The sequence below is a fragment of the Armigeres subalbatus genome, chromosome 1 (genome assembly GCF_024139115.2).
Source record: "Armigeres subalbatus isolate Guangzhou_Male chromosome 1, GZ_Asu_2, whole genome shotgun sequence".
NCBI lineage: Eukaryota > Metazoa > Arthropoda > Insecta > Diptera > Culicidae > Armigeres > Armigeres subalbatus.
In genome coordinates, this window is record NC_085139.1 from 262926637 (window position 1) to 262952606 (window position 25970).

Below are 25970 nucleotides of genomic sequence, written 5' to 3' on the forward strand. Positions count from 1 at the left end.
GAGAAACAGGTGGGCACTAAGTACTATGTTTTGATACCTCATAAAATTTGTATTTCTTCATTACAAACTGCTTTGCTTTGTTTGTGAAAGAGTTGTGCAAACAATACATCACCTGAATTAACTTTTGTTTCTATCCAAGTTTAAATAAATAATCGCTACAGAAAAGTACTGGGAGTTTGCAAAAATATAAACGAAACGCTCAAAATAACAATTTCAGCACTCAGAAATGTTCCACGAAGATTTTCTTGTAAATCCCCAGGGAGTTGATTTTGTACGTATTGATTAGTTCCTTCTTGAGATCGACGTAGTTATTGAGGATCTCGACGGCAAAGTCCTCCATCAGCATCTGCACGTCCGAGATGAAATCGCACGACAGGATCGGTTCGCTCTTCTCCTTCGTCATCCGGGTGGTGCAAATCTGGCTGCGCTGGATCAAGAAGTCCACCTGCTTGCTGTAGGCTTCGTCGAAGACCCTTGTTTTTAGGGGAGCCTATTTGAGAAAATCAATGAAAAATGGGAAATGATGTATAGCTGGAAAATTAAAAAGTAATTTCTTTAACAGTTGCATACCTGCTCCCGGTCTAGTTTCTCATGATATTCATCAAACTCCTTCTGAAGAGCACCATATCTCTCCAGCCCAGGAATAATATCCTGCAACAATCTGTAATATAGAATGGAAATATATTAATTGATAAAACCAGAAAACTATCGGTGTTTAATTCATAACATAATCAGTTTAAGATCTTTCCTCTACACTTATACAGTAAAAGGTGCGGAAAGGCTGAAGGATGCTCGCACTGATTTTTATAGAAGTCGTTCGAACAAAAATCATTTTTTCACGCTATCATCAACGAGCGTGCAAGCAACCACCTTACAGCAGTGACTCTTATATCTGGAATTTACATGGAATGGAAACATACATGGAATTTTAGAAAACGGCAAAACTGATTTTTGCTTTATTATTACTAACTTGTTTCAAACTAGCCGCTCCTAGAAATAACATTATCGCGTTTTTTGGTAAAAATGGGCAGCATTGCCATATTTTATGGTCAAAAGTATCAGGGATTTTTGGAATTCGTTGACCTGCTCAAGAATGAGGAGCGTGACAATATGGTCCACACAGGATCTTCCAGCACGGAATCCAGCTTGTTGCCGCCCTCACCGGAGAGTCACATCGATCTGCTCCTGAATCCGGGCTACGATAACTTTGCAAAGAAATTTGAGAAAGTTACTCAGCCACATAATGCCTCTCCAGTTATCACATTCGGTCAGGTGCAGGTCACCCTTTTTGGACAGCTTTACTATGGCTGTTTGAATCTTTAGCAGTGATGGAGCTCCGGTATTGGCACGTGTTATACGTCGGGTCCTAGGAAGATCATGCCGAGATGATGGTGACCTGGCTGGCACTTGAAAAAGATGTTCAAAGTGTTCTAACCAGCGTTTCAGCTGATTAGTTGTTTGTTGTTGAGTCCTGTACACCTCCGGTGGTGCAGAGCGATGTCCAGCCATCGCTTTAACCTGTTGCCAAGTTAGATTTCAGTCGACTTCTTTTATTTCTTTGTCTTGCAGATCGGCAGCATCGGTTGGTGCATAACATTTGATTATGATAAGGTTTCGGACCCGTGTTCTAAATCTGGCAATGATTATCCTTTCACTTATAGGTTTCCACTTCATAAACGCAGAGTGTGCCTGGATAGTAGGAAGCTAACTACGGGATGCCGGGGAGTGTGTTCAACGGTAAATCGGAGTAGGTATAGCAGAATTCGTCCCGACACCATTTTGTGTTCTCCAAAGTTTGCCCTAGCAGCCAACTCGGACCGAGTTTGTTGTAGTAACTCATATGTAACTGAATTTGGTTGTATATGAACATTAGAAATGACGCATGGAGAAAACAGAACTGTGCAATAAAAATCCTATTCGACTAGATGCTGATGTCATATTAGAAATTTGGAGACAGTACTCGTCGATAGAAAATCCTTCCGCACGCGATGGCATATATGAGCAAGTCAAACCACCTTCCCTTTGCCAGTGGAGATATATCAGCTTCCACACTGATATTCTTCCCTCCCCCTTCATACGGGAGCTTGGCAGAAGGAAGGTCGTGCGATATGTGCCATCACAAATATTGCCCTCCGCTCGCTTTCAAATCGACTTCTATAAAAACATTTTTTTTATTGTCTTTATTAATGAGGTTTTCGGCCCTTGACCGGTTCACCTCAGATATAAAAACATTCTTCAAGCCTGCCGTATCCTAACGGAACTATCAATTCTATACTTTCGCCTCTAATTCTATCATGAACATGTACGTCTAAGTTTGGAAGATGATATTAGCATTTCCATATCATCGAATAGAAATTTGTTTACAACATGTGCTTTAGCTTGCTTTAGTTTTCCCATGACTAGGGTGTTAGGTACGGTATCTAACGCTTTTGCGAAGTCAATGTAATCCGAATCAATTTGGTTTCTTTTTTCCATTTTTCTGAAAAGCTTGGACTCGGTGCATATCAGGTTAGTTGTGGTTGAGCGTTGCCTCATGAATCCGTGTTGATTAATTGAGATAATTGGTGGAGCGATGGGGCAGGGCAACAGGGACTATGTCCAAGGGCTTGACGATCCTTCCCCAAGCCATCTGCGAGTTGTGGGGCTTGCCTAGGATGTGGTGGGGTTTTACAGTGGGTCCTGTTAAATTTCTAAAACAAACTGCATATATCCGCAAGTAGGCCCCACCAAAGCGACCGTGTGCCGCTCAAAAGGCACAAGCCCAAGTCCTGGTGTTAGGTGGGACGCTAAACAGCCCTGTAAGCCGCCTGGAAAACCAATAATTACGAACAATATAAGAGAAAATGCGACTCGATATAATCGGCAAAGACCTAGGCGAAGAATAAAGGATTACGATTGGAAACTTGGAACATGGAACTGCAAGTCGCTAGGTTTCGCAAGTTGCGACAGGATGATCTACGATGAATTACATCCCCGCTACTTCGACGTCGTGACGCTGCAGGAGATTTGCTAGTCAGGACAGAAAGTGTGGAAAAGCGGGCATCGAGCGGCTACTATCTACCAAAGCTGTGACACCACCAGCGAGCTGGGAACCGGCTTCATAGTGCTGGGTAAGATGCGCCAACGCGTGATTGGGTGGTAGCTAATCAACGCAAGGATGTGCAAGCTGAGGATTAAAGGCCGTTTCTTCATCTATAGCATCATCAACGTAGGAAGGGAGGAAATGTATAGACCGGTCATCGGACAGGATAGTCTGCACACCGTAGCAAATGACAACGGCCAATGATGCATAAACTTCGCAGCCTCCCGCGGAATGGTAGTCCGAAGCACCTTCTTTCCCCGCAAAAATATCCACAAGGCCACATGGAGATCACCTAACCAAGAAACGGAAAACCAAATCGACCACGTTCTAATCGACGGTAAATTCTTCTCCGACATCACGAACGTCCGCACTTACCGCAGTGCAAATATTGAACCCACTACCTCGTTGCAATATGCCTGCGCTCAAAACTCTCGACGATGTACAACACGCGTCGAAGTCGGACGCTGCGGCTTAACATTGTGCGGCTACAAGACGGTAGACTAGCCCAAGAATACGCGCAGCAGCTGGAAGCAGCACTCCCAACGGAAGAGCAGCTAGGCGCAGCATCTCTTGAAGATGGCTGGACAGATATTCGATCCGCCATTGGTAGCACCGCAACCGCTGCACGGGGCCCCCGGATCAGAGAAAAGACTGGTATGACGGCGAATGTAAGCAGTTAGTGGAACAGAATAATGTAGCATGGGCGAGATTGCTGCAACACCGCACGAGGGCGAACGATGCACTATATAAACGGGCGAGGAACAGACAGAACTCGATTTTCCGGAAGCGTCAGCAGGAAGATCGAGACCGTGAAGAGGCGGAGCAACTGTACCGCGCTAATAACACACGAAAGTTCTATGAGAAGTTAAACCGTTCACGTAAGGGCCACGTGCCACAGCCTGATATGTGCAAGGACATAAACGGGAACCTTCTTACGAACGAGCGTGAGGTGATCCAAAGGTGGCGGCAGCACTACGAAGAACACCTGAATGGCGATGTGACAGACGAAGATGGCGGTATGGTGATGGACCTGGGAGAACGCGCGCAGGACATAACTTTACCGGCTCCGGATCTCCAGGTAATCCAGGAAGAGATTGGCCGGCTGAAGAACAACAAAGTCCCTGGGGTTGACGAACTACCAGGAGAGCTATTTAAACACGGTGGTGAGGCACTGGCTAGAGCCAAAGATTTTTAAGTGCAAGATAGCCCACTCTTGATTATCCCATACAAGTCGCTGGCGAATAACTTTTTTTATAGTGCAGCGCCAACTGGTGATTCAAAGTCTAACTGTTTTAGTAAAAATGATCAAAGTAACTTTGGCTTTTCACTGTACTTTGATAAACAACAGAATCAATAAACAACATTTTTGACAGAACTTATGTAAAGAATAATTAGTATATTCTTCTCTCGGTCATGGTGAGTAGTTAATATTATTCAATATCTGCCGATATCTAATTTTTTAATGTTTTAGGGTGGATATGAATTGTCTCTCACTTAAATTCTCTCCATTGGACGATTTACACTACATAAAACGTTACCGAAGCAGTATGTGATCGCCGATACTGTTAGAAGCATTGTATTATGCGTTATTATTTCTTCGTAAATTTGTACAAAACTACGAAAAAAGACAATTTAATTTATTTTATTTCATATGTATTCTCAGGAAAGATATTTGGCTAATGTCTTTGGCTTTTTGCGCTCAAAAAATATACATGGATATACAGATATTCGCCTATTTTATCGAGTTAAGATAATTGATATAACAGTTTTAACCTCCAAGTGCTGGGTTTGTGCTCTATGTGCCTCAAGACTGACAAGCTCTTTTTAATTTATTTCCCCCACATCAAAGGTAGGGGGACAAGGGGCAATATGGACATCCTAAGGTTTTAATCAATTTTAGGAGATTTAAATTGAATATAATTCGGATTTCTAGCAATTACATGATACTATTACTCGTTAACTACCAGTTCTGTTTTGAATCGTATTGAAAATAAGGCAATTTCAATCAAATAGGACGATTTTGTAATAGTTAATTTTTCACTACTCTCGGGAAGGTAGCGGGGTAGATTGGACACCCCCATGGGGCAGTATGGACACCCTTATAAAATATGAAGAAAATTATCTTACTTGTGATTATATGCCATTGTAACCTATTTTATGGATCATCCAGCATAAATATTACCCAATTGTTCATCTTCCTGTCATGATTTTGTATGAGACACCTAAAATTGTGTTTGGATCATCAACATCCGAAAATCTATTTTCCTCTTCTTAAGCGAGGTCATATATGGTCGTTTTCTATTTTAATTCAATGGTGAATAGAAGAAGATTGATTACGTAACGCAAAAATATGCCACTTTCAGCCGGCCTCATACATGTATGTCGAACTTTTTGTATGAACCATATGATTGTTTTTATATGGATCTTCATACTTATTGCAAGACCCCATATCAATCGTCTCTACTCTAAGCATTGCATAATCTATGCATACTCTTATTCACTCTACTAGCATCGCCAATCCTTCCAATGGGTTGTACCGATCAACTTGCCAACGAGATTGCCAAATCTATACAAAACACTTCCTTTTTTTGTCGCACTTTCAGCGACTTTTATGGTATATATATATATATATATATATATATATATATATATATATATGCTTCTATGGTATATATGTCATGTACTGGAACTTTTATAGCGATTTATAATTCCGCATCATAATAACACGAAAATAACACGATATGAAAGCCAAGTTCGATGAGTTTGAGGTTATGTTTTTAATTTTTAAGGTGTCAGTTCTACCCCCATATAGAGTGTTCAGTTTACCCCAACAGGTGAACAACTTTAAAAACTGTTGGAAATTTTGTAAAAATCAAGGAAACTTGTCACAAATGCATGCCAGAGCACTGTAAATAACAGAATTTTGCTATGGGATGACCAATAATTGAGAAATCATCTTCGGTGGTAAAGTAAAGCTTATTTTATGGGAGGTAAAACTTATAATTTTTAACCATTTGGAAGACATTCTAACTTTTTTGTCTAATTTATGCGCTAAGAAAATAAAACAATGGCTTCTACGCTATAAATTAGTTGTTTATGAAAGGATTATAGAGTTCGCTGCATTGAAAGTAGAAAAATAATTGAATTAACAAGAATATTGGGGGTGTCCAATCTGCCCCGGGTGTTCATAATGCCCCCTGGTCCCCTAGTATGAACACCGACGAAGTATGAAGTGTCCAAAATAGCCACCACAACAAACGGTTGTTGCAAAGTTGAAAATCCACAAATCTTCATGAAAAAGCATGTCGGTGATCAGTTAATAAATAGAGCAATCGCTACGGACAAGTTACGAACACTAATTATTTATTTTTACATAGGGTAGAATACGGCATTGGCAGGGTGCGACGATTGTTGGCACCCTCAACAATATTTGCGTTTTCCAGCAAACATACACTATTTATGAACATAATTATGATTCAATCACACAATCTCATGTCTAAGCTTTCATTTGAATAAGTTATTTGTGTAAAAGTAGCAAGATTTGATGTGTTAATCACAGAAACAAATTTGCACGTACGAAATCCTTGCTATTATTGCATTGCCAAAGAAAGCAGCGCACGAAAAGCAAACTGTTACTTACTTTTTTGGATCGCCTGTTTCTCCTCTTCATTGCGTATGACACGACAAATTAAGTACGTAAACTACTTTTTACACTTTATCAACACTTGATTATCACCACAAAGAGCAAATTTATGCAATATTTGCTCTATTTTTCACTAAATAAAATCGGGACTGTTCGTTTTCTTTGACAGCAGCACATTTCGGAATAGAGCGAGAGAATGTATTTGTGAGCATATCAAACACACGCTAAAAAGATACCACGCACAATTCTATGTGATTTTATTTTAGCAAAAATACGAACAAAATATCCGGCGATGGCATTTATTTTTAAAAAAATGTTAAAATACAAATGCTTCTATTCAGATTTGTACGCAGACCATGAATTATATCAAAAGTGATAGCCACAACAAAACCCTTATGTGGCTAACAGGACCGTTTTCTATTTGCCACTTCAATACTTTCCAAGCTCTTAAAAACAATCATAACCATTCCCGTTCCTACATAGCGCATTTCAACCATAAATAATTGCCTACTTTTAGGGTATTATCTATTATTCAACTGTGAAACGTAGTGTAAGAATGGGGTGGCCCCAGCGGCTGGACAGGACAGTGCTGCCCATTATTCATATATGAAGACTCACGAGGTGGAATATATTGTTAATATACTATACCAGCGGTTCTCAACCTGGGGTACATGTACCCCTGGGGGTACCTTTGCTGGTCTCTGGGGGTACCTGAGACAAGAATGCGTAATGGCGGACGTTGTATTATATAATTGCAAAAAATACTCACTTTAGGATTGATCTTAAAGTTTTAAACGACTTTCATTCTGTTTATTTCATTCATATGACGTTACTACCAGAGAGTACAGTTTTTTTTGTGTTGAGCATATTTGTTATCCTGAATAAAGAGCGCAGTTCTTAAAAGGTTAGGGATTTGGTGAGACAATCGCTGTTCGAAGCTCAAGGTCAAAATATATTACGCCCATTTAGAAAAAAATCATCAATTGATATAGTAAAACTTAATTCTCAATCAAAACATAACATGTTGACGAAATCTCTTCCTTAAAAAAAAAAAAAAAAAAAAGAAAAAAATCATAATTTCCATGTCGTAATTGACCAAAGCTATTTCTATGAATTTTGGGACAGATTCTATAACATGCATCACGTCCTTAAGGGCAAAAGGAAACGGAACTACCGACGAGGTTGGTTGTATAGGTTTAAGCTTTTTTTAATATTGGAGGTTAATAATCTCCATTTGAAATATTTCAGGTGCATTGTTCATAACAGTAAACGGCGTTACTGTGTTTGTTACTGTGAAATGAAAGTTTTGTTACTGTGTTCTCAAAAATCAGCGAATATGCTTGAAAACTCCAGTAAAACTACTGTGCCAAAGTTTAAATTTTGTTTTTAAAGCTTCAATGATGGAAATTAAAAGTTTTTTTTTGTCTTTATTATCGAGACTTTCAGCAATTAAAAGTTCGACGTGTAGATCCTTGCCTTGCAGCTTTATATTCACAGATAAAAATATGTTGTGATTTTAAATGTATTTTCATGCACATCCCGAGTAGCACGCTTGTCACATATCAGTCACTGTGACTCATATGCGACCAAATCAAGTCACATTGGAGTTGCTGCAACCAAATCGAACTGAAGTGTGCTACTAGGGATATGTGGAGCATGCAAATAAACTTAACATTCAATCGATCTCATTGTTCTTTTAAATCGAAATAAATTTGAACGGTGCTTGCTTGTAAAATTCAATCAAATTTAATTGAATATCGAATGTTAATTCGTTTGATGGGATAAGCTGCAGTTTTACACGTCGTTGAATTTTCAAAATTATTTGCTGTGTTCAAGTAATCAAGATGTTTGGTGACATCTACTAGAGAAGGTGTTCATTCACATATTCAAGATCATTCAGCTCGACCTTTGATTTATCTGGTAAAGAGAGCGCGATTTCCTTTCGAAGAGAAAAAAATCTTTCAAGCATTGTACCACGGCTAAGTCAACCAATTTCCCGCTAATACAGCAAATCTAAGTATTCTGCTTCCATGTCTGCCAACATCATTTGGAATTGGTGGTGGTTGAGCTCCCTCACATTGATAAAGTTGATTTTCGATCGTCTAAACTTCAAGAATATTGATCGTTTTCGCACATATATTGCTACTAAAGAAGGCTTTTCCTTAGGGCAGACGATGTCAAGAACAACCGATATACATTCCGTAGCAAGTTTTCCGTTCTTTTAATTGGAATGGTTTCCTGTTTTGACAAAATTTCATCAACAGCAAAACTGACACATGCTGAATTTTCAGACTTGGTGTTTCCTCGCTCTTCCATAAGTAATTTTAATCAATATTGTTAATTAATTGAAGCTTTTATAACTTTTATTAATGATCTTATATAAATATCACATTTCGTACAATGCTTGGCCTCGTAATGTCGTTAAAATTCCTTCAAAATCAAATCAAACATAATATTTTCTCAACACAAACACAGTTTTCAAACAAATTAAGGAAACTGGTTTTCTTCTGGTCAAGATGAATAAAATTTCTCTTGTCAATCTTCAATGAAAACGCGATGTTCACATCAACTTTCCGTTTCTTGGGATCACTCAATGCTTTGACCCTCTCCCGCCCATGGTGTCTGTGGAGCACCATTAAATGTTGCACCTATTAACCTTCATCGAATTGTTTCAACAACAAAATGCAATATTTGGCACATCTTTATGGTTACATTAGACTGCAAATATAATCAATTTGAGTACAAATAGTCAAACTATTGAAAACAATCAATGAACTATTGATTTACAATCAAAACTTTTTCTTCGGTTTCCACTAATGTTAGCTATGCCAAATAACTTTTGTTCTAGCATTTTTTCAAAGATGATTCCTTCCTCTAATTTTCTCAAACACTGACACCTCACATTGTCCATTTCATTTCAAGAATTTTGATGAGAATTGCAAAAAGTTAATCAGGCTTCAATATTTTAAAGATATTTTCTTAACCTAGTAAAAGTTCAAAATCCTTGTCTTAAAGTTCTATTACTTTTCCTTGGCATTGTATTATTAACTGCGATTGTTTGGAATTTTGTTTTTTTTTTCATTGTTGGCACGATGAGTCGAGTCGCCCAGTCGAGAAAACTTTCTGAACTGATCCGGGAATCGAACCCAGTCTCCTTCATCATGGTCTTGCATCAGAAGAACTGTTTTATTTTTCTAAAACACCGAACAACTTTTAATTTCTGTCGAAGTATCCTAAATTTCACATTTGAAAGTTGATAAGTCGTTGTACGTAAATTCGTCAGAAGCCCAAAATTATGTTTTTGAAAATTCAATCAAATTGAATGTTAGGTTTGATAAAAACCCAATGAAAATCAAATACCCACTTTTACATTTGAGCTCACCGATAAATTAAAAAAAAACTGGGGGTACCTCAAGCTGTGCCATGGTCTGAAGGGGTACCACTCAAGAAAAAGGTTGAGAACCGCTGTACTATACTACTAGAACCGACGAGCTTCGTTTCACCTAACATTGATTAATTATATATTTTTTACATTATTTAAAAGACGATTAAGTATTCGAAATTTGCAAATTTTGATTCCATTTTTTGGATTAATTTTCGATTAAAGCAGAAATTTGTATTTCATTTGTATGGGAGCCCCTCTTCCAGAAGAGGAGGGGTCTAATATCATCGTAAGAACCTTCATCGTTCCCAAAAACCTCTACATACAAATCTCGCTTAACTTTTCAAAAGGTCCTAAGTAACATTTTCTTCAGATTTAATCTGAATAATGCAATCAATGTATTTCATGTTAATCTGTTGATTGCAATACTCAAATTAAATCATGAAAAAAATGTTACTTAGGACCTTTTGAAAAGTTAAGCGAGAAATGTTCATGCCGTTTTCTAGTCTATAAGGGCAGACAGATAAAAATTCATTCTTATGTGTATAGATTTGATTTTACGTAGTTTACGTCGAGTGGTCGTGTCTTGTACACAACCACCATGATTTTTTTGATGAAACAAACATATCTTACATGACCGCAAAGAGCAAGTTATATATTTGAAACTGGTTGAAAGACTTTTGCTTACTACTCTAAGGCATTACAAAATACAAAATATGTAAATCTTGGCAGCGGACAAAAAGCATTTAAGTTCCCTTCTCCAAAATGGCCAACATTATTCAAATAGGTTGAAAATGGTGAAAGTTATGATAATATCAATATCTGGGTACACGGGTACCCTATCTGCCATTCACGTCTGTTTTTTGTTAGCCGCATAAGGGTTAAATTTGTTTTACAATGTGTTTAAATGCTTTTGCCTATATGTCTACATCACATAAAATTGATGCCAAGGCTAAAAATCCATGTTTTGTTTTAACCCAATTTGATAAACAATAAAGTTTGGGGTTGAATAAAGTTTGTTCCAAAATTGAGTGAAACGAGATGAGCGTGCGGCCGATTAATATGAATGAATTTTACGACTGGAGGATATAAACAACCAGCATTTGGCACCAATACATTACCAGTTTTCTACTTCCATGTCTAGTTGCTAAAGGGAGCAAACTCATTGCTGATAATAGAAATTGCTATGCCAATAGAAGAAACGTTGACCTGTTGCTTTATATTAAATTTACTGAGTTTGTGGTAAAAGCTGTTATATTTAGTGAACACCAATCATCAAAGAAAGAGCATACAAATGTATACCAGTTGAACTATACCTGTGTTTTAGTGTATTTATTCATTATTTTTATCATTCTATTTGGCGAATGTCGACTGCCAAGAATAGGTATTTTCCCCTATGCTATTGCACTCTAGCTACTAGTTTTTAATTAGGTTACAATTGTAACATTTAAAGGACGGCAATTCCCAGCCGATGTTTTTCTATCCGTGGGTTTATGACTGGGTAATCTTCGGACTCATCCATTATCCCTGATAAGCTGATGAACGTTGATATATAAGGGATTCTTCCCAAGCTTGTTATTGAATGTCCAGCCTTCCTTATCATCCTTCCAAGGATGTGACGATGATAGTGACATCGATGACGATACGCTCGGAAAGCAAAAGGTAGGTATAGAAAAGAGCTGAGATAGCACTGCATGTTGACTGCGGCTTCAGAATGTTTATTATATTACTGAATATCTTCTCGTCGATATACTGAGAATTGGGATGGTAAATCATTTGTAGCACAACGGTGACCGTTTCTGCCCATTACTGCTGTGGGAAATCATGAAAGTGATTAAACCCAAGCAACACGGTTAATCATAAATAAGTCTACCAAATCTATTTATGACAAATTTGGATGCCTGGTATTTGATAATATCACTTCTTTATAACTCATGTAAAACGAAAAAAAGCGCAAGAGGTGGAGTCAATATAAAACTCTTTCAAGTTGCATTTGATATATTTCAGGGACATTTTTATAACTTATTTAAAACGATTGTAAAAATCAAATACATTTCTGTAGATGCCATGATTGTTACAACTTTGAAACCTTACAGATCATATGTTAGATAAGAATTAGGGCTTCCATTTCCGGAAACGATTTCCCGGGAAATCATATTTCCCGGGATTCTCGATTCCCGGGATTTATGTATCAGTTTCCCGAATTTCCCGGGAAATGAACAACATACTAAAATATTTTGTTATAATTGTCTTATTTTTTTAAATTTGATGATAACGGATTTTGGGGTATCAATTACATTTTTTTACTAGCATCATCTCACTATTTATTTCACTTTTGAAGTTTAAGAATTTAAGTTACAACTGAAAATGTTACAGAATCATACGGTGCATTCAAACACGTGTCGAAGAGAGGCGAGACAAAGAACCAGTTTGCATCTATCGTTCGTTAATTCAGTAGGTTCAAACGTCGGTAGGCGTTGTGAAGTCGAATTAAAAAATTAGTGTCTGTGGTGAAACAGCAGAGCTATCAATGTTCGTAAATACTGAGGCAATAGCAGTGACCGCTATTTTGTCCTATTATTGTAAAAGGTTTTTTAAGACCTTCAATCCTTTTTGATTCAATTCCCGAACAGACTCATATTCAGCAGACTCATTTGTATTTTAAGATATTTCTGAAATATTTCATTTGAATATTTTATAATATTGGTGGGCTAACAAATCTTGATGAAAAAACAGATTTTATGTCTTTAGTATGCGATCATTACAACTGTCTTCCAACAAATACTCGCAAAACTTTTGCAATTTGATGCGTTTTAGGTGCTGTTCGGCATTTCAAGCAAAGTTTGACTGAAAAAAAAAATGTTATAGTCAGGATCATTAAATACGACAATCAAGCACTCGCCTGACAGCTCTTTCTATTTCGAATGGAAGAATTCTCATTTCAAATATTTCATCTGCTTTAAATACAAAACGTGTTCAAGTGGACGTACATGAATAAAAATGGTTTATCCTTCAAAGTTGACCAGAAGATTCAGAGAGCTTTTTTTATTTCCCGGGATCCCGGGAAATCCCGGGAAATTATTATTTTATTTCCCGTTTCCCGCGAAGTTGATTCCCGGGAAAAATGGAAGCCCTAATAAGAATGCATGAAAGGTGCATTGGTAATGTCTGCCTTAGTTTATGATAAGAAAAAAAGCTAATGAATGTTTACAATCATCATATCGATAATATGTATGCATATCTGTAAATTTTGTCGTGCGCTCTTTAATTTATGGTGAACATGAAGATTTTAGATCTCTATTTTCCAAGCGCCTCCTATAAACTGCAATATGATTCTTAGAAAATTGAAAAAAATGTTGTTCAATATATGGCCATATTGGTTTACCAATCTTAGGTATAGGGTTACCAAATGCAAAAGAACATTCCAACGAGTTTGGACTACATTTCTACAGAAGAAGCTTTCGGAAAATCAATCCAGTATGAGAATTGCAGGATATTATAATTTATGTCGCACGATATAAATCTACAATTCAATAATATAATTAAAACACATATACATGGGTTAGTCGAAAAGGTTAACTATGTGAAACATTGTCGAATTTCAAATAAGCATAAATATGCAAAGTTATCCGATTATGGTAAAACCGGGACTATTGGACGCAAATACTTCTTCATCTGTCCTCATTCTAAATCTTTGATCGGTCTACGGGCACCGGAAATGTTCCTGGTTTTCCGAGAGTATGTTAAAAACGCATTTTTTCTGCTTGTTATTTTAAGTGGCGTTTACTTTCATCATGTTTCATGTTTTCCCCAGCTACTATAACTTATTAGCCGAACAATGCTGGTTGCAGCTCAAGAATCCATCAAGAATACGCCATTCCCGTGAAATTTGGGTTGGGATCTTACTATACATTCTGAACGAATGTCTTTTTCGCAAAGCACTCCGAATCTGTTGCAAATTGGGTTATATGTATTTAGAAAAATGTTCATATTCATGTTCATTTCAAACTTAAATAAATTATAACTCTCATACTAGAAAAAGATTTTATGACCTTGATTTTAATGACTGATTTTTTATCACCCGATAAAGCCGATGAACACTGGAGATATGAGGAATTGGGTGACTACAGTTTCAAACTTCTGTATTTTTTCATTTATTTACATTTCTTAATTGATTGAAATATGGCAGCCCTATCGATGTCTGCTGTTTTTAAATTCTTGTGTTTTATAAGTCTATTAAGTATCAGATTTAGAAAACTGAATTATAGCTCGCTGTGATTGCATAGTATTAAATAAGTTTTTCGGTAACAATATCAAATCGAAGTTAGAAAATTTTGCGCTGTAATATAATTTCTGTTTCTTGACGGTGGAAACTGTTGATCCAGTACAACTTTTATAATTGTTTTCGAATAAACAATTTAAAAACCCAGATTAATCCACCTAGCGGCGATGATGCCTTTCTCGTGCATCGTAAAATGTACTGAAAAAATCACATAGGAAAGGTCAAAAAAGCACTTTTGGGGGATAGATCGCATATTTTCTATCATTTTGCATGTTTTTGCATTAATTACTATGCATTCCCTATTTTTCCCGTAACACGGTAGATCACTTTGACGTAGTGTGTTGCGGTGTAAGATCTACCCAACAGAGCCCTAGCCTAATCCATTTTTCTAGCTAGGGCAATAAGTTGTGGTAATTAAGGATTCATCGTATTTAGTCCTCGCTACCAACAGCAGTCTCAGAAATAAAACATAATTAATGTTACCTTGCAGACAGTTGAAAGACTCGAATTCCTCTTGTTTGAGGCTAAATTGTATGCAGGCTGAACTGACTGCTGGAAAAATCGAGTTAGGGGTTTAAATACGTACTAACTCTTCTTTAACTGGTGAACAATGGTAGTGAGAGGAACACACGGAAGTTCTCATTACTGAACAAATTCTCTTGCTTGAAATGGTCTTGTAGACAGAGCTAAATCCCGGGTTTTCATTGTTTCACTGGTGATATTCTAGAAGCAAGACAAGGATGTGGCTAGGGCTCCGATGCATGGCCAAAAACAGTATTACTGTTCTGTTTTCTCAAGACAGGATTGATTTCATATTGATAAGGGGCGCGCCTTCAATGGGATTGCTCTCTATGAAGGGTCTAAATAGCGGGACCTTGTCATGGTGGTCTTGAGAAAACAAAACAACAACTGTATCGAAACTGATACTGCATTGCTTCTCAATAGCACTGGAGTAATTCGACATGCACTTAAACACTAAGGATACGGGTAACGCTACAATAGATCTAATAATTGGTCGCAGTGGCACACCCGAACAGGAAAAAAAAATGCATTCCCACCATTCTTGAAAAAAAAATTTTTTTTCGATTTTGAATTTTTTTTTCCAAGGGGGGACCCTTGGGAAAAAACAATGATTTTTCAATAATTCCGAAATGCAATGTCCGATCAGGCCAATTTTCAATAGCAAACAATGGGACCGCATTCCCCGTCGAATGCGACTTGTTGCGAGTAAATCGGGTAATGCTAAGTTCCAAAAGTGTGTCTACAAAATTTGTACACATACACACACACACACACACATACATACATACACACAAACAGACATCACCTCAATTCGTCGAGCTGAGTCGATTGGTATATAACACTATGGGTCTCCGAGCCTTCTATCAAAAGTTTGGTTTTGGAGTGAAATTATAGCCTTTACGTATACTTAGTATACGAGAAAGGCAAAAAGGTAAGCGAATATATGTAATGTACTTGTTGACGAGTGTTGCTAAATAATAATAAGATGATAATCAGAGAACACGGACAATGCATTTCGAATTTCATTTAACTAGCACTATAATCAAGACGTATATCATGTGAATAATTGGATTAAGCAGTAGTGCTTCGGATCGTGGCGTTTAAATTAAAATCAATAGTGTGCACAAAAAAATACATAAAACATGAATTTAAACCTTCAACCATTCTGACGTTTTGTTTTATTCGTCTGTTGCAAAAATTCTGTTTCAACATTACTGAGTAATAACAAAACACGTTGTTATGGTTTTATTTGAGTTATTAATCGGTAGGAATTGTGTATGACTGAAACCAAGTGTTTTTATGAGGTATTTTGAAACCATTGAGTGTAAGGCAGAAAAGTGAAACATTGGGAACATCTTTATTACTAATTTGTAACTCGTAGTTACAATCAAACTGATATAAAACTCATTTAAAACCATTTTGAATATTTTTCTAATTAAATGATGTTGCATGTGTTACTTGGGAAGGATCGATACACGTCTAAACACTTCCAAAAACTTTCCAAAACTTCCAAAAAATTGCAGAAAGTGTAGAAATAATAACACAAGCAAGATTAGCATATTACATTTGATTTTGTTTAGTTGTTATCGAAGCAATGTTGTTCCTACTTTCACGCGTTGCTGTGATTGAATAGTTCGACCGTCATACGTTAAAGCGCTAGTGTCGTGCGTTCGCCTGATTTTGGCCAGAGTGGACTATATTGTTAATATATAATATTTTCTAGAGCGCTGCACTGGGTCATTACCAAGATTTGGAAGGAGGAAGTTTTGTCGCAGGAGTGGATGGAAGGTGTCGTGTGTCTCATCTACAAAAAGGGCGATAAGCTGGATTGTAGCAACTACCGCGCAATCACATTGCTGAACGCCGCCTACAAGATACTCTCCCAAATTTTATGCCGTCGACTAGCAACAACTGCAAGGGAGTTCGTGGGGCAGTACCAGGCGGGTTTCATGGGCGAACGCTCCACCACGGACCAGGTGTTCGCCATTCGCCAAGTACTGCAGCTATTTGGCTTCACCGAAGACATAGATATTATGGCACGTAACTTTGAGAAGATGAAAAGAAAGTGCTGCGTACCATCTATGGTGGGGTGCATATGGCGGACGGTATGTGGAGGAGGCGAATGAACCACGAGTTGCATGAGCTGCTGAGAGAACCATTCATCGATCACATCGCGAAAATCGGACGACTGCGGTGGACCGGGCACGTAGCCAGAATGTCGGACAGTAACCCGGTGAAAATGGTTCTCGACAACGATCCGACGGGCACAAGAAGGCGAGGTGGATCGATCAGGTGGAAGATGCGGACCCTCCGTAGACTGCGTGGTTGGCAACGTGTAGCCATGGACCGAGCTGAATGGGGAATACTCTTATAGGGGAGAACGGTCCAAAATGCACCCCTTAAGCTTTTTCGATGTTTTCGCCCATACAAACAAAAATACCACACCGTTTCAACGTATAGGTGCAAAATTTACAAACCCAGCTACATTTCACAATGATCTCCTATTCAAAACAATAAGGTTTTAATGACTTTCTAAGGCATTTAAAAAATGTTTTAAAAATAGGTCTGGGGCAAAAAGCCCGAATGGTGGTCTAAAATGAATCAATTGCATGTAAAATGATGGTGAAGGCATGGTTGTTTGTATTTTCATAATGGATTGAGCTACAATCTTACGGATGTGGTTGAAGAATAGCAAATCGGTAAATTTGAGTGAATATGAAGGGATGTTGCTAGATTTTTCCAATGGAGCCCAATGATGGATAACTAATTATGAATTGTAATGGTAATATTCGTTCATAAATGTACTACAACAGATTATATGAGTAATTTTATGAGGGAGGCCATTTTGCCCCATGAGTGCATTTTGGACCGTTCTCTCTTATACCGCACAGGCCACTTCGGCCTTAGTCTGAATAAATACTAATAATTACCATTGAGCAATTCGCACAAATTCGTAGGTGGTACAAGCCTGGACTATTGTATGAGAGTAGCATCACTTTCATCCGTTACCACAGATATTGATTTGGGACTAATCACTATCTATTAGATGGCATGGAAGCAATACACTCTCCAATAGTCCATATCTGCCCTGGCCACGTCCTTGCGAATGCTGTGGAAGGGGGAAGATGGTTTGTCGGACACCTACTCAAGAAAGTTGAAGAGAACTCTACGACCTCTCAAAGGTGCCACGGGAGGTTTTTGGAATTGTTAGTGTTGAAGGGTATAACAGCAGGCATCGTTTTGGTAAAACGTGGAACACATAAAGAGCTTTGATAGAAATACAAAGTAGGAAAAAGACGAGCCTGGAATAGAACCCACGACCTCCTGCCCATAAGGCAGAAGCGGTAGCCACCAGGCCACCGAGCTCGTCACCTTTCCCGTTTGCCATATTGGCGGATGCTATTTATAATAATTTTGACATTAAGGTACCACGGGGCAAGTGGGACCTAAAAAAACGCTAGTTCAGCAAAATTGTTAACGCATACTTAGAAAACAGGGTATTTAAGAACATTAACCACGGATACATCATTAAATGCTTCCATTGTTGAAGCGTAGAGGTGTTGGAAGCCATTTATTCAATTACAAAAATATTGGTAGCGCTAGAAATAAATTTACCTTCAGGACCCACTTACCCCTTCAAACGGGGCAAGTGGGACCTATTCTGTTTTCTACTGTCGAACGAAACTATTTTGAGGAATGTAGATATAATGTTCATATTATTTCTGAGTATAAGTATTTTCAAATCATGGATAGAGATTGGTTGCATATCGGACTTTATTTTTACAAGAAGAAAGGGATTATAATGTTAGCAGATATGAAAACAAGACAACAGCGGATTTACTGTTTAATTGGCTGCTGTCTTGTTTTCCATTAGCTTACTTTTGCCAAATGTTTTAGGTGGCAAGGATAAGCAAATCTTTATTCACTTTTCGTATGAATAAATATTTCTCTGATTAGAACACAAATTATTATATAAATCAGTACTTCAGAAGAAACGTTTTTATTCAGGCGATGCGCAGTGTTTTTAATTTGTAACAGAACAAAATTGTCAATTTATGTGTTACGCACTTTATTTATCTGAGAATGTGATGCGAAGATTGAAAATAACAAAACACAACACAAATACTGTTGACCTATTGTAGAATAAATAGATTATTTGCATTGTAAACGGAAGAATAGCGCATCATGGTTATAGCCATTGCTCTTCTTCATGCGGGAGATAATTTACAGAATGCAAAATACACATTTGGTAATTAACTGTACAATACTTTCTAACATCGAAATCAAACTGCAACTGATTCAGATTCATATGATATATGAATGACGAAGTTATTTCTCACTAGACAACTATCTAAAAACTGTTGAAATAGCTTTTCGGAAATGTTGTTCAAATATGTCCCACTTGCCCCATGTATGTTAAAACTAAAGGACAAATAAAAATTGCAGATTTTGGCTTTAAATAAAAATTTCAAATCGTTTTCGATGTCACACAATTATTTAATTGCTCAAAACATTCACTTTCCACATCAATGATAAATTTAGAAACGACTATTTAGTTTGAAATCCATTGAAATAAAATAAAAGTGATAGATTTTCTCGGTAGTTTAAAGTCATGATCAATAGCATTAGTATGGTACTTCTAAACTAGTTTGGGAATGCATTCCATTACTACACCAGGTGGCTAAAAATAGTTCAGTAAGTCTATTTTGGGAACCTGGGCACTGTGGAATTGAAGGTAACGAAAAAGCAGATTGTTTAGCAAGACTTGGATCATCAAAACCTTTCCTAGGACCAGAACTATTTTGTGGGGCCTCAAAATGTACCCTCAAAATGGAACTAAAAACCTGGGGAAAAAATGTGATTGATGAAACCTAGAAAAAAAACAATAACAGCAAGACAATCTAAAAGGTTTATATCACCCAACAAAACTGTTACTCAAAAACTGCTCAGTCTATCTAAAAAAAGATTTAAATACCTTCTGCGGTTTAATAACAGGACACTGCCCGAGTAAATATTATTTGAAACAACTATGTAAAGTTCAAGATGATACCTGTCGTTTCTGTGAAAGGGACACGGAAGATTCGGAACATTTATTGTGTACCTGTGAAGCACTTTTCAAAAAGGGCGCAAATTTTTCGATAAAGGACTAATACAACCATCAGATGTAGTAAGGCAATACATTTCATAAGATATGTTATACCTTATTGGGAAAATGCCTACAATCAGCAAGTGGAAGTCACTCAAATTCATAGTGATATGACACACTGACAAGGCACAAATATTAAAACGGGGCCTGCCACAATAGATCAACCAACTGGTCGCAGTGGAAAATGTACCCAACAAGGAAAAAAAATGGTGCCTTAAATGGTTTTGATTCCAACTATTTTTGTGTCGGGTGAATTCGTTGATAGTTCTGCTTCATCTTTCTAGAACATTGTTACCATCAAAAACGTTCATCGATTCATCTGTAGTCATAGTACCCACTTACCTCGTATGAACTGAAAATTTAGTCTAAGCAAACATTGATGTTTGCCGTTACCACGTTTTTTGTTCACCACCAAAAAGAAAAAATTGGTCATGAATGTCTTTTGAAAAATATGTTTCTAGTACTATTTATATTACTAACTTTGGTTTTGCTCTAAATATTGAGGTACCCTAATAACAATGACTTATGAGGGCCACACATAGGGACAAAGGTGGACCACACTTATATGAAAAAAATCAAAATATATACCGAAATGGCGAGATGGACCATGATTGGTCCCAGCCGTCTGTCAACAGACATCACAAAGAAAAAAAATCAAAATATTTTTTTTTCGAGACATATACCCTCTAAAAATGAAGTGTTTTGCTCTCAGAAGCTACTGTGAAAATTTCAACCAGATCCGTCAAGTCTAACTGGATGCTCAAAGAACCTGAAGTTTATATGGGAAAAATCGACTGAAAATGATCCCCTTTCACTGTTTTACCTCTAGATGGCGCTGTAGTCATTCAATGCTACTCATTAGTAACACGCACAATCTTTACTTTATTACGAAGAGGCTCCTGAAAACCGCGAGTGATTTAGTCAAAAAACAACAAAGTTATATCTTGATGAAAAAATTTGGAAAAACAAATTCCCTCCCCCGGGGTGAAACGCGCCATCTAACTAATTCACATACAAAATCGATCGGAAATGTTTAGTGAGCCCCAAATTCGTTAATTTTAGTTCATTTCAAAACGAGTATAGGACAAATGAAATAAATCGATCCAATCGATTCTGCAAGTATAATAGCTGGATCAACTTTTTCCATCAAGGAATAACTTTTTTATTTTTTGATGAAATCACTCGCAGTTTTCTGAAGCCTCTCCATAATAGGGTAAAGATTGAACGTGTTACTGATGAGTGGCATTGTATGACTACAGCACCACCTAGAGGTAAAACAGTGAGTATCCAGATTAGACTTGACGGATCTGGTTGAAATTTTCACAGTAGCTTCTGGGAGCAAAAAACTTTATTTTCAGAGGGTAAATGTCTCGAAAAAATGATTTAAATTTTTTTCATATAAGTTTGGTCCACCTTCTATGTTCAGTGGACTTCAGTAACACTCTTTTCCAGTGTTGAAGTGGACGTTATTGCATCTTCAAAAATATATATATATACCACTAGAGGCCTTGATATTATCACGGTCTCTATATACAACCCCTTCCATAATATTTAAATTAAGATTGTACCTTTTGACTAGAAATAAACTACCTGAACAGTATTCCATTTGATAGAGATAACGATTAGTAAACAAAAACAGAACGTGAAGGCTAGATTGCATATGAAGGGAATGACCTGTACCAGCTGTATATACAATACATACGTCAAACTTTTGGTTCTAGAATGAATTTAGACGGATTGAAACGATTTTTAGATGTTATTAAAGATAATGCTGAACCAAAATAGTGGGGATCTCATTCTCACTGACTGCTCATGAAAATTGAATTTGACCTACATCGGAGGCCTTTTGTTCTTCGCGGCTTGGGCTAAATACAACCGCGATTTCGTAAATGAAGCCCACACAGCTTCGTTTCATTTCTCGTCAGACATCGAATTGTTTTTGGAGAATGTCCTAATATTTTATGTTGAATCAACTTAATAAATGTGTTATCAGAAATGCAAACGTATACGAATATCCAAATTTGCTAAATCTATTTTTCCAATTCAACGCTAAATTAAAAATGGAAAGGCAGAAGGTAGCACCCATTAGCTTCTGAAGCTCATATGGAATTCATCATTCAGATGAGCTCTTCACTTCAGCGGCGAGTGAAGCACCAAACGCAATTCAGCGGAATGACGACGGAAATAGCAAGATTTGACAGAAAATATATGAGCTTACCGTAAATTTAATTGAATAAAACCTATTCGATGTCTGACAAGAAATGCCTGGCCTGAATTATTGAAATGTTATATTGCTCAAGATTAGTTCTGGTTTTGAGACAAGAGCGCAAAGGAAGAACGGATATCTGTTTTATAATGCTTCAAACATAGGATGCAAATTTATAAATTACTAGCAGACCCGACGAACTTTGTTTTGCCTAAAATTGATTTAATCTCTGATTAGATTTCGCGTGTTGCAGAAATTTCTGTTTCATTTGTATGGGAGCCCTCCTTTCCAAAAGGGGGAGGGGTCTCGAACCATCTTAAGAACCTTCCCCGGCCCCAGAAACCTCTACATACAAATTTTCATGCTGATCGGTTCAGTAGTTTCGGAGTCTATAAGGTTCAGACAGACAGAAATTCATTTTTATGTATATAAGATTTACCATTGTGGAGCTTCATCTATGGAATCCCAACTGTAGCCTAAACCAAGCAACCACAAAAAGACCTGCGATGCTTAGCATGAACAGTGAGTGGCACACCACTATTTAAATAAAAATGAGTTGTGATTTCCTTCCTGACAATTTAACTCATGGGTAGATCGATTTGCAAGATTTTTTTGATCACTTTTGTCTCGTTTCGTTTGAACGTTTGAACTGCATTTATGATGTACTGCAAACATAAATAATGACAAGAAAAGCGGTAGATGTCGTCGAATCTATCACTTTCCAGGATTCTTTCTCGAACTGGCTGTGTATATGTAGACTAGACTAGACTAGACTAGAAATAGGGTTATTTCAAATCACGCGTGTACAGCCTGAATAAATGATTTGAAGAATAAGTAATTACATTCTTTTAAATTTTTACCCCGATAAAGTTAAAACAGATCAATAATATGGAATGTGAGACAACAAACGCTTTAAAATATGCAACGTCGGGATCGAATGTGTCCAATCTTTTGGGGATCAAGTGTGTCCATGTTGAGTATTTATCTCAGATTATGACTCCATTCAAAATGTTATAAGCAATGATCATTTAAATGAGTTTATTAAATTCTACAATAATAAAACTATCTCCAGTAAAAAGATACATGTTTCGGTTGGAAATATTCAAAGTTTTTAAACTGTTTTCCTTTGAAGGAAAAAAAAGGATTGAGAACGCCAACTAATAAAATCTTTCTAAAACTCACGTATATATAATAACTAATATCAAATGTTATTCAGATTTAACAATTTTTTTACGCGTATCAGTTGTATGAGAATGATTGTAGTTTCCAAAATGATTTAGATTTCATCATTTTTTCTGTATGTCGCGGAACATAAACGAGAAATTGAACTGTGGGATACTTTTCAGCACGGGACAAATGTTGAAAATGCGAAATTGTCACACAAAATGGTGGACGTCTGGTCACTTTACAAATTGGTCAAAAGACTACAAATCATAATCATCATCACTGGTGACAAACAGAAAATATGTACAATCACGATTTTCGCAGGCTCGTTTTTGTTGCACTTATTATTTTGAGTAAACCATAATTTTGATGAAATTATTAAAACACACAATATATAAAATTTTCCCCTTTAATCTACATTACTAAAATAGCTTACCTTTCCATTGTCAGCAGATTGATCTTAAGATCCTTGAAACAGTTAATCGACTTCCTAATGTAATCATTGTGCTCCGCATACACCGAGTCCAGACTCTCCGCCGCTTTGTACGCTTCGAACGATCGGTTAAATTCCGACAGTAACATGTAGGTATTTCCTAAGGCCATTTGATTTTCCGGCTCATTTGGCTCGTGGTCGACGGCCGCCCTCAGGACGACCAGCGAATCATTAAGGTACTGCGAGCGCTGCAGTATGGTGCCCATACTGAGCAGCGCTATGTCTTTGTACTTGCGTGGTGCCAGCACCACCGCCCTCCGAGCGCACTCCAACGCTTCCCGGGCGTTTCCCTTCTTTCGCCAGTAGTACGATGCAATGGTGTGATATTTCCAGGAGTGAGAGTTCTTCCGCAAATCGTCCGCCAAAGTTTGTGGCGATTTGACCGAAGGTACGTAAAAGTCTAGTGATTTGAACATATCCTCTGGGGCCATTTTCAACTGAGATCGATTGTAAACGCCATCCAGGTGATCGAAGCTGCCAAGACTAAAGTCCAGCTTCAAGTAGTCACCGCACTTGGGCGTAGGATTTTTCCCTTTGGTTGCCACAGCCTTTGAGCTGGCAGCCCCAGCTGCCGCTGATCCCTTATCTGGGATTGTTATCCGATTGATGTAGTTCATGTTGATGATTGTGCTGAGTATATCGGACTCGTCCAAGTAGAAATTTGGTATACAACCGATTTTCGTCGTCAGGTCATTGGTGTACGCGTCCAGGTTGTTCATCTTGGCGGTGAGATTCGACTTGATTGCCAACAGCTCGCTGATAATCAGATCTATTTTCTGCTTATAGACATTCTGGTTGAGGAAGGCGATCAGATCGTACGACCGACGCAGATAGAAGGGCGATGTCAGCTGCAAGGGACATTCGATGTTACATGATCGATTGAGGCGCTAATTATAGAACGACAAGCCAAAGTGAGTGAAAAAATATATTTTACGTACCTGTGGAATGATCTGCCCGTTGGTGTTCAACAGCCAATGCGTGCTGGCTTCGGTGTCCTGATGGTGAACACACAAGGCCAACAGCACCAGGTACAGCAGTCTCGATATCATCTCCCAGTTATCAATGGCCTCAATGCAATCGAACTATAATGCGTAGGAGAAATCAGGCCCTGTTTGGCAGTCTCATTTAGATAGAGATCAGTCGTTCCGTTGGCTGCCAGTGAAGGTCTATGACATGGGAAAGATGCTCTGATAGAATGCGATTGCTATTCGGTTTTGGTAAAATTTCTTATCAGATGCATCGGCATATCGTGTCACCAGAAATTCAAACACTCTCTATCCACACACTGCACTATGTAGTTAAGGTATGGGGTGCTTCGGTGCAGTGTTCGAATGTTTTCTTTTTGTCGAGATGTAGTGACAGGCAGCAAACTGCTCTTGACGGCAGATGCGACGAGGGATTGGTCAAAGCAGTCATGTATATAATGAATGAACGTGGAGGTGGAGGTAGGCTAGTTTACAATGGGCTGATAGATAGAATTGTGAATGGAAATTAATCGTATAATGCATTTGGTATATGGTCGGTGTGATTTGGCCGAACCCCGGCCACATATGAATCGTAAAAATAGTAATGATACAATATGATTTGTAAAAAATCAATGCGTTTTAAATAAGTGAACTTAATCAATGATGTTGGACTAGTGAATCGGAATAAGAAATCATTTGATCTAAATGAAGTAAATATTCAATGACCAAACTAAAATACACGGTTTAAATCGAAATGTACTCTCCTGCACACCTTTTCTTATTAAAATATGTTGTTTTTTTTTCATAAATGAAAAAAAAAGAAAGCAAATGGGAATGATTCTTATTTATATATGATTTTTTCATAGTTGCATGCAATGTAAAAAGGTTCGATGAAGCTGGCACTTCGTTCTTTTATTTTGAAATATTTAATTAGTTCGATAAAGTGAAATCCACAGAATAGTAATTCATAATGGAAATTATAAACATGCTACAGTTGAAATTCAATGAAGTCAATGGGCTTCGAAAAACTAAAAATGCATATAAGAGTTATGGAAAATGTTTAACTTATGAAAGACTTTTACATG

General features: G+C 37.5%; 1 protein-coding gene across 1 annotated transcript; it reads right to left on the minus strand.

Moving 5' to 3' along the window:
- LOC134213446 (tetratricopeptide repeat protein 17) lies at positions 1-25294 on the minus strand. Its single transcript, XM_062692509.1, has 4 exons — positions 24859-25294; positions 23864-24768; positions 571-661; positions 1-490 (listed from the first exon to the last, which is right to left on the minus strand). Exons 1-4 carry the CDS (start codon positions 24967-24969, stop codon positions 221-223), a joined length of 1377 nt encoding a protein of 458 aa, XP_062548493.1. The 5' UTR covers positions 24970-25294; the 3' UTR covers positions 1-220.
- Between the last annotated feature and the right edge of the window lie 676 nt (positions 25295-25970).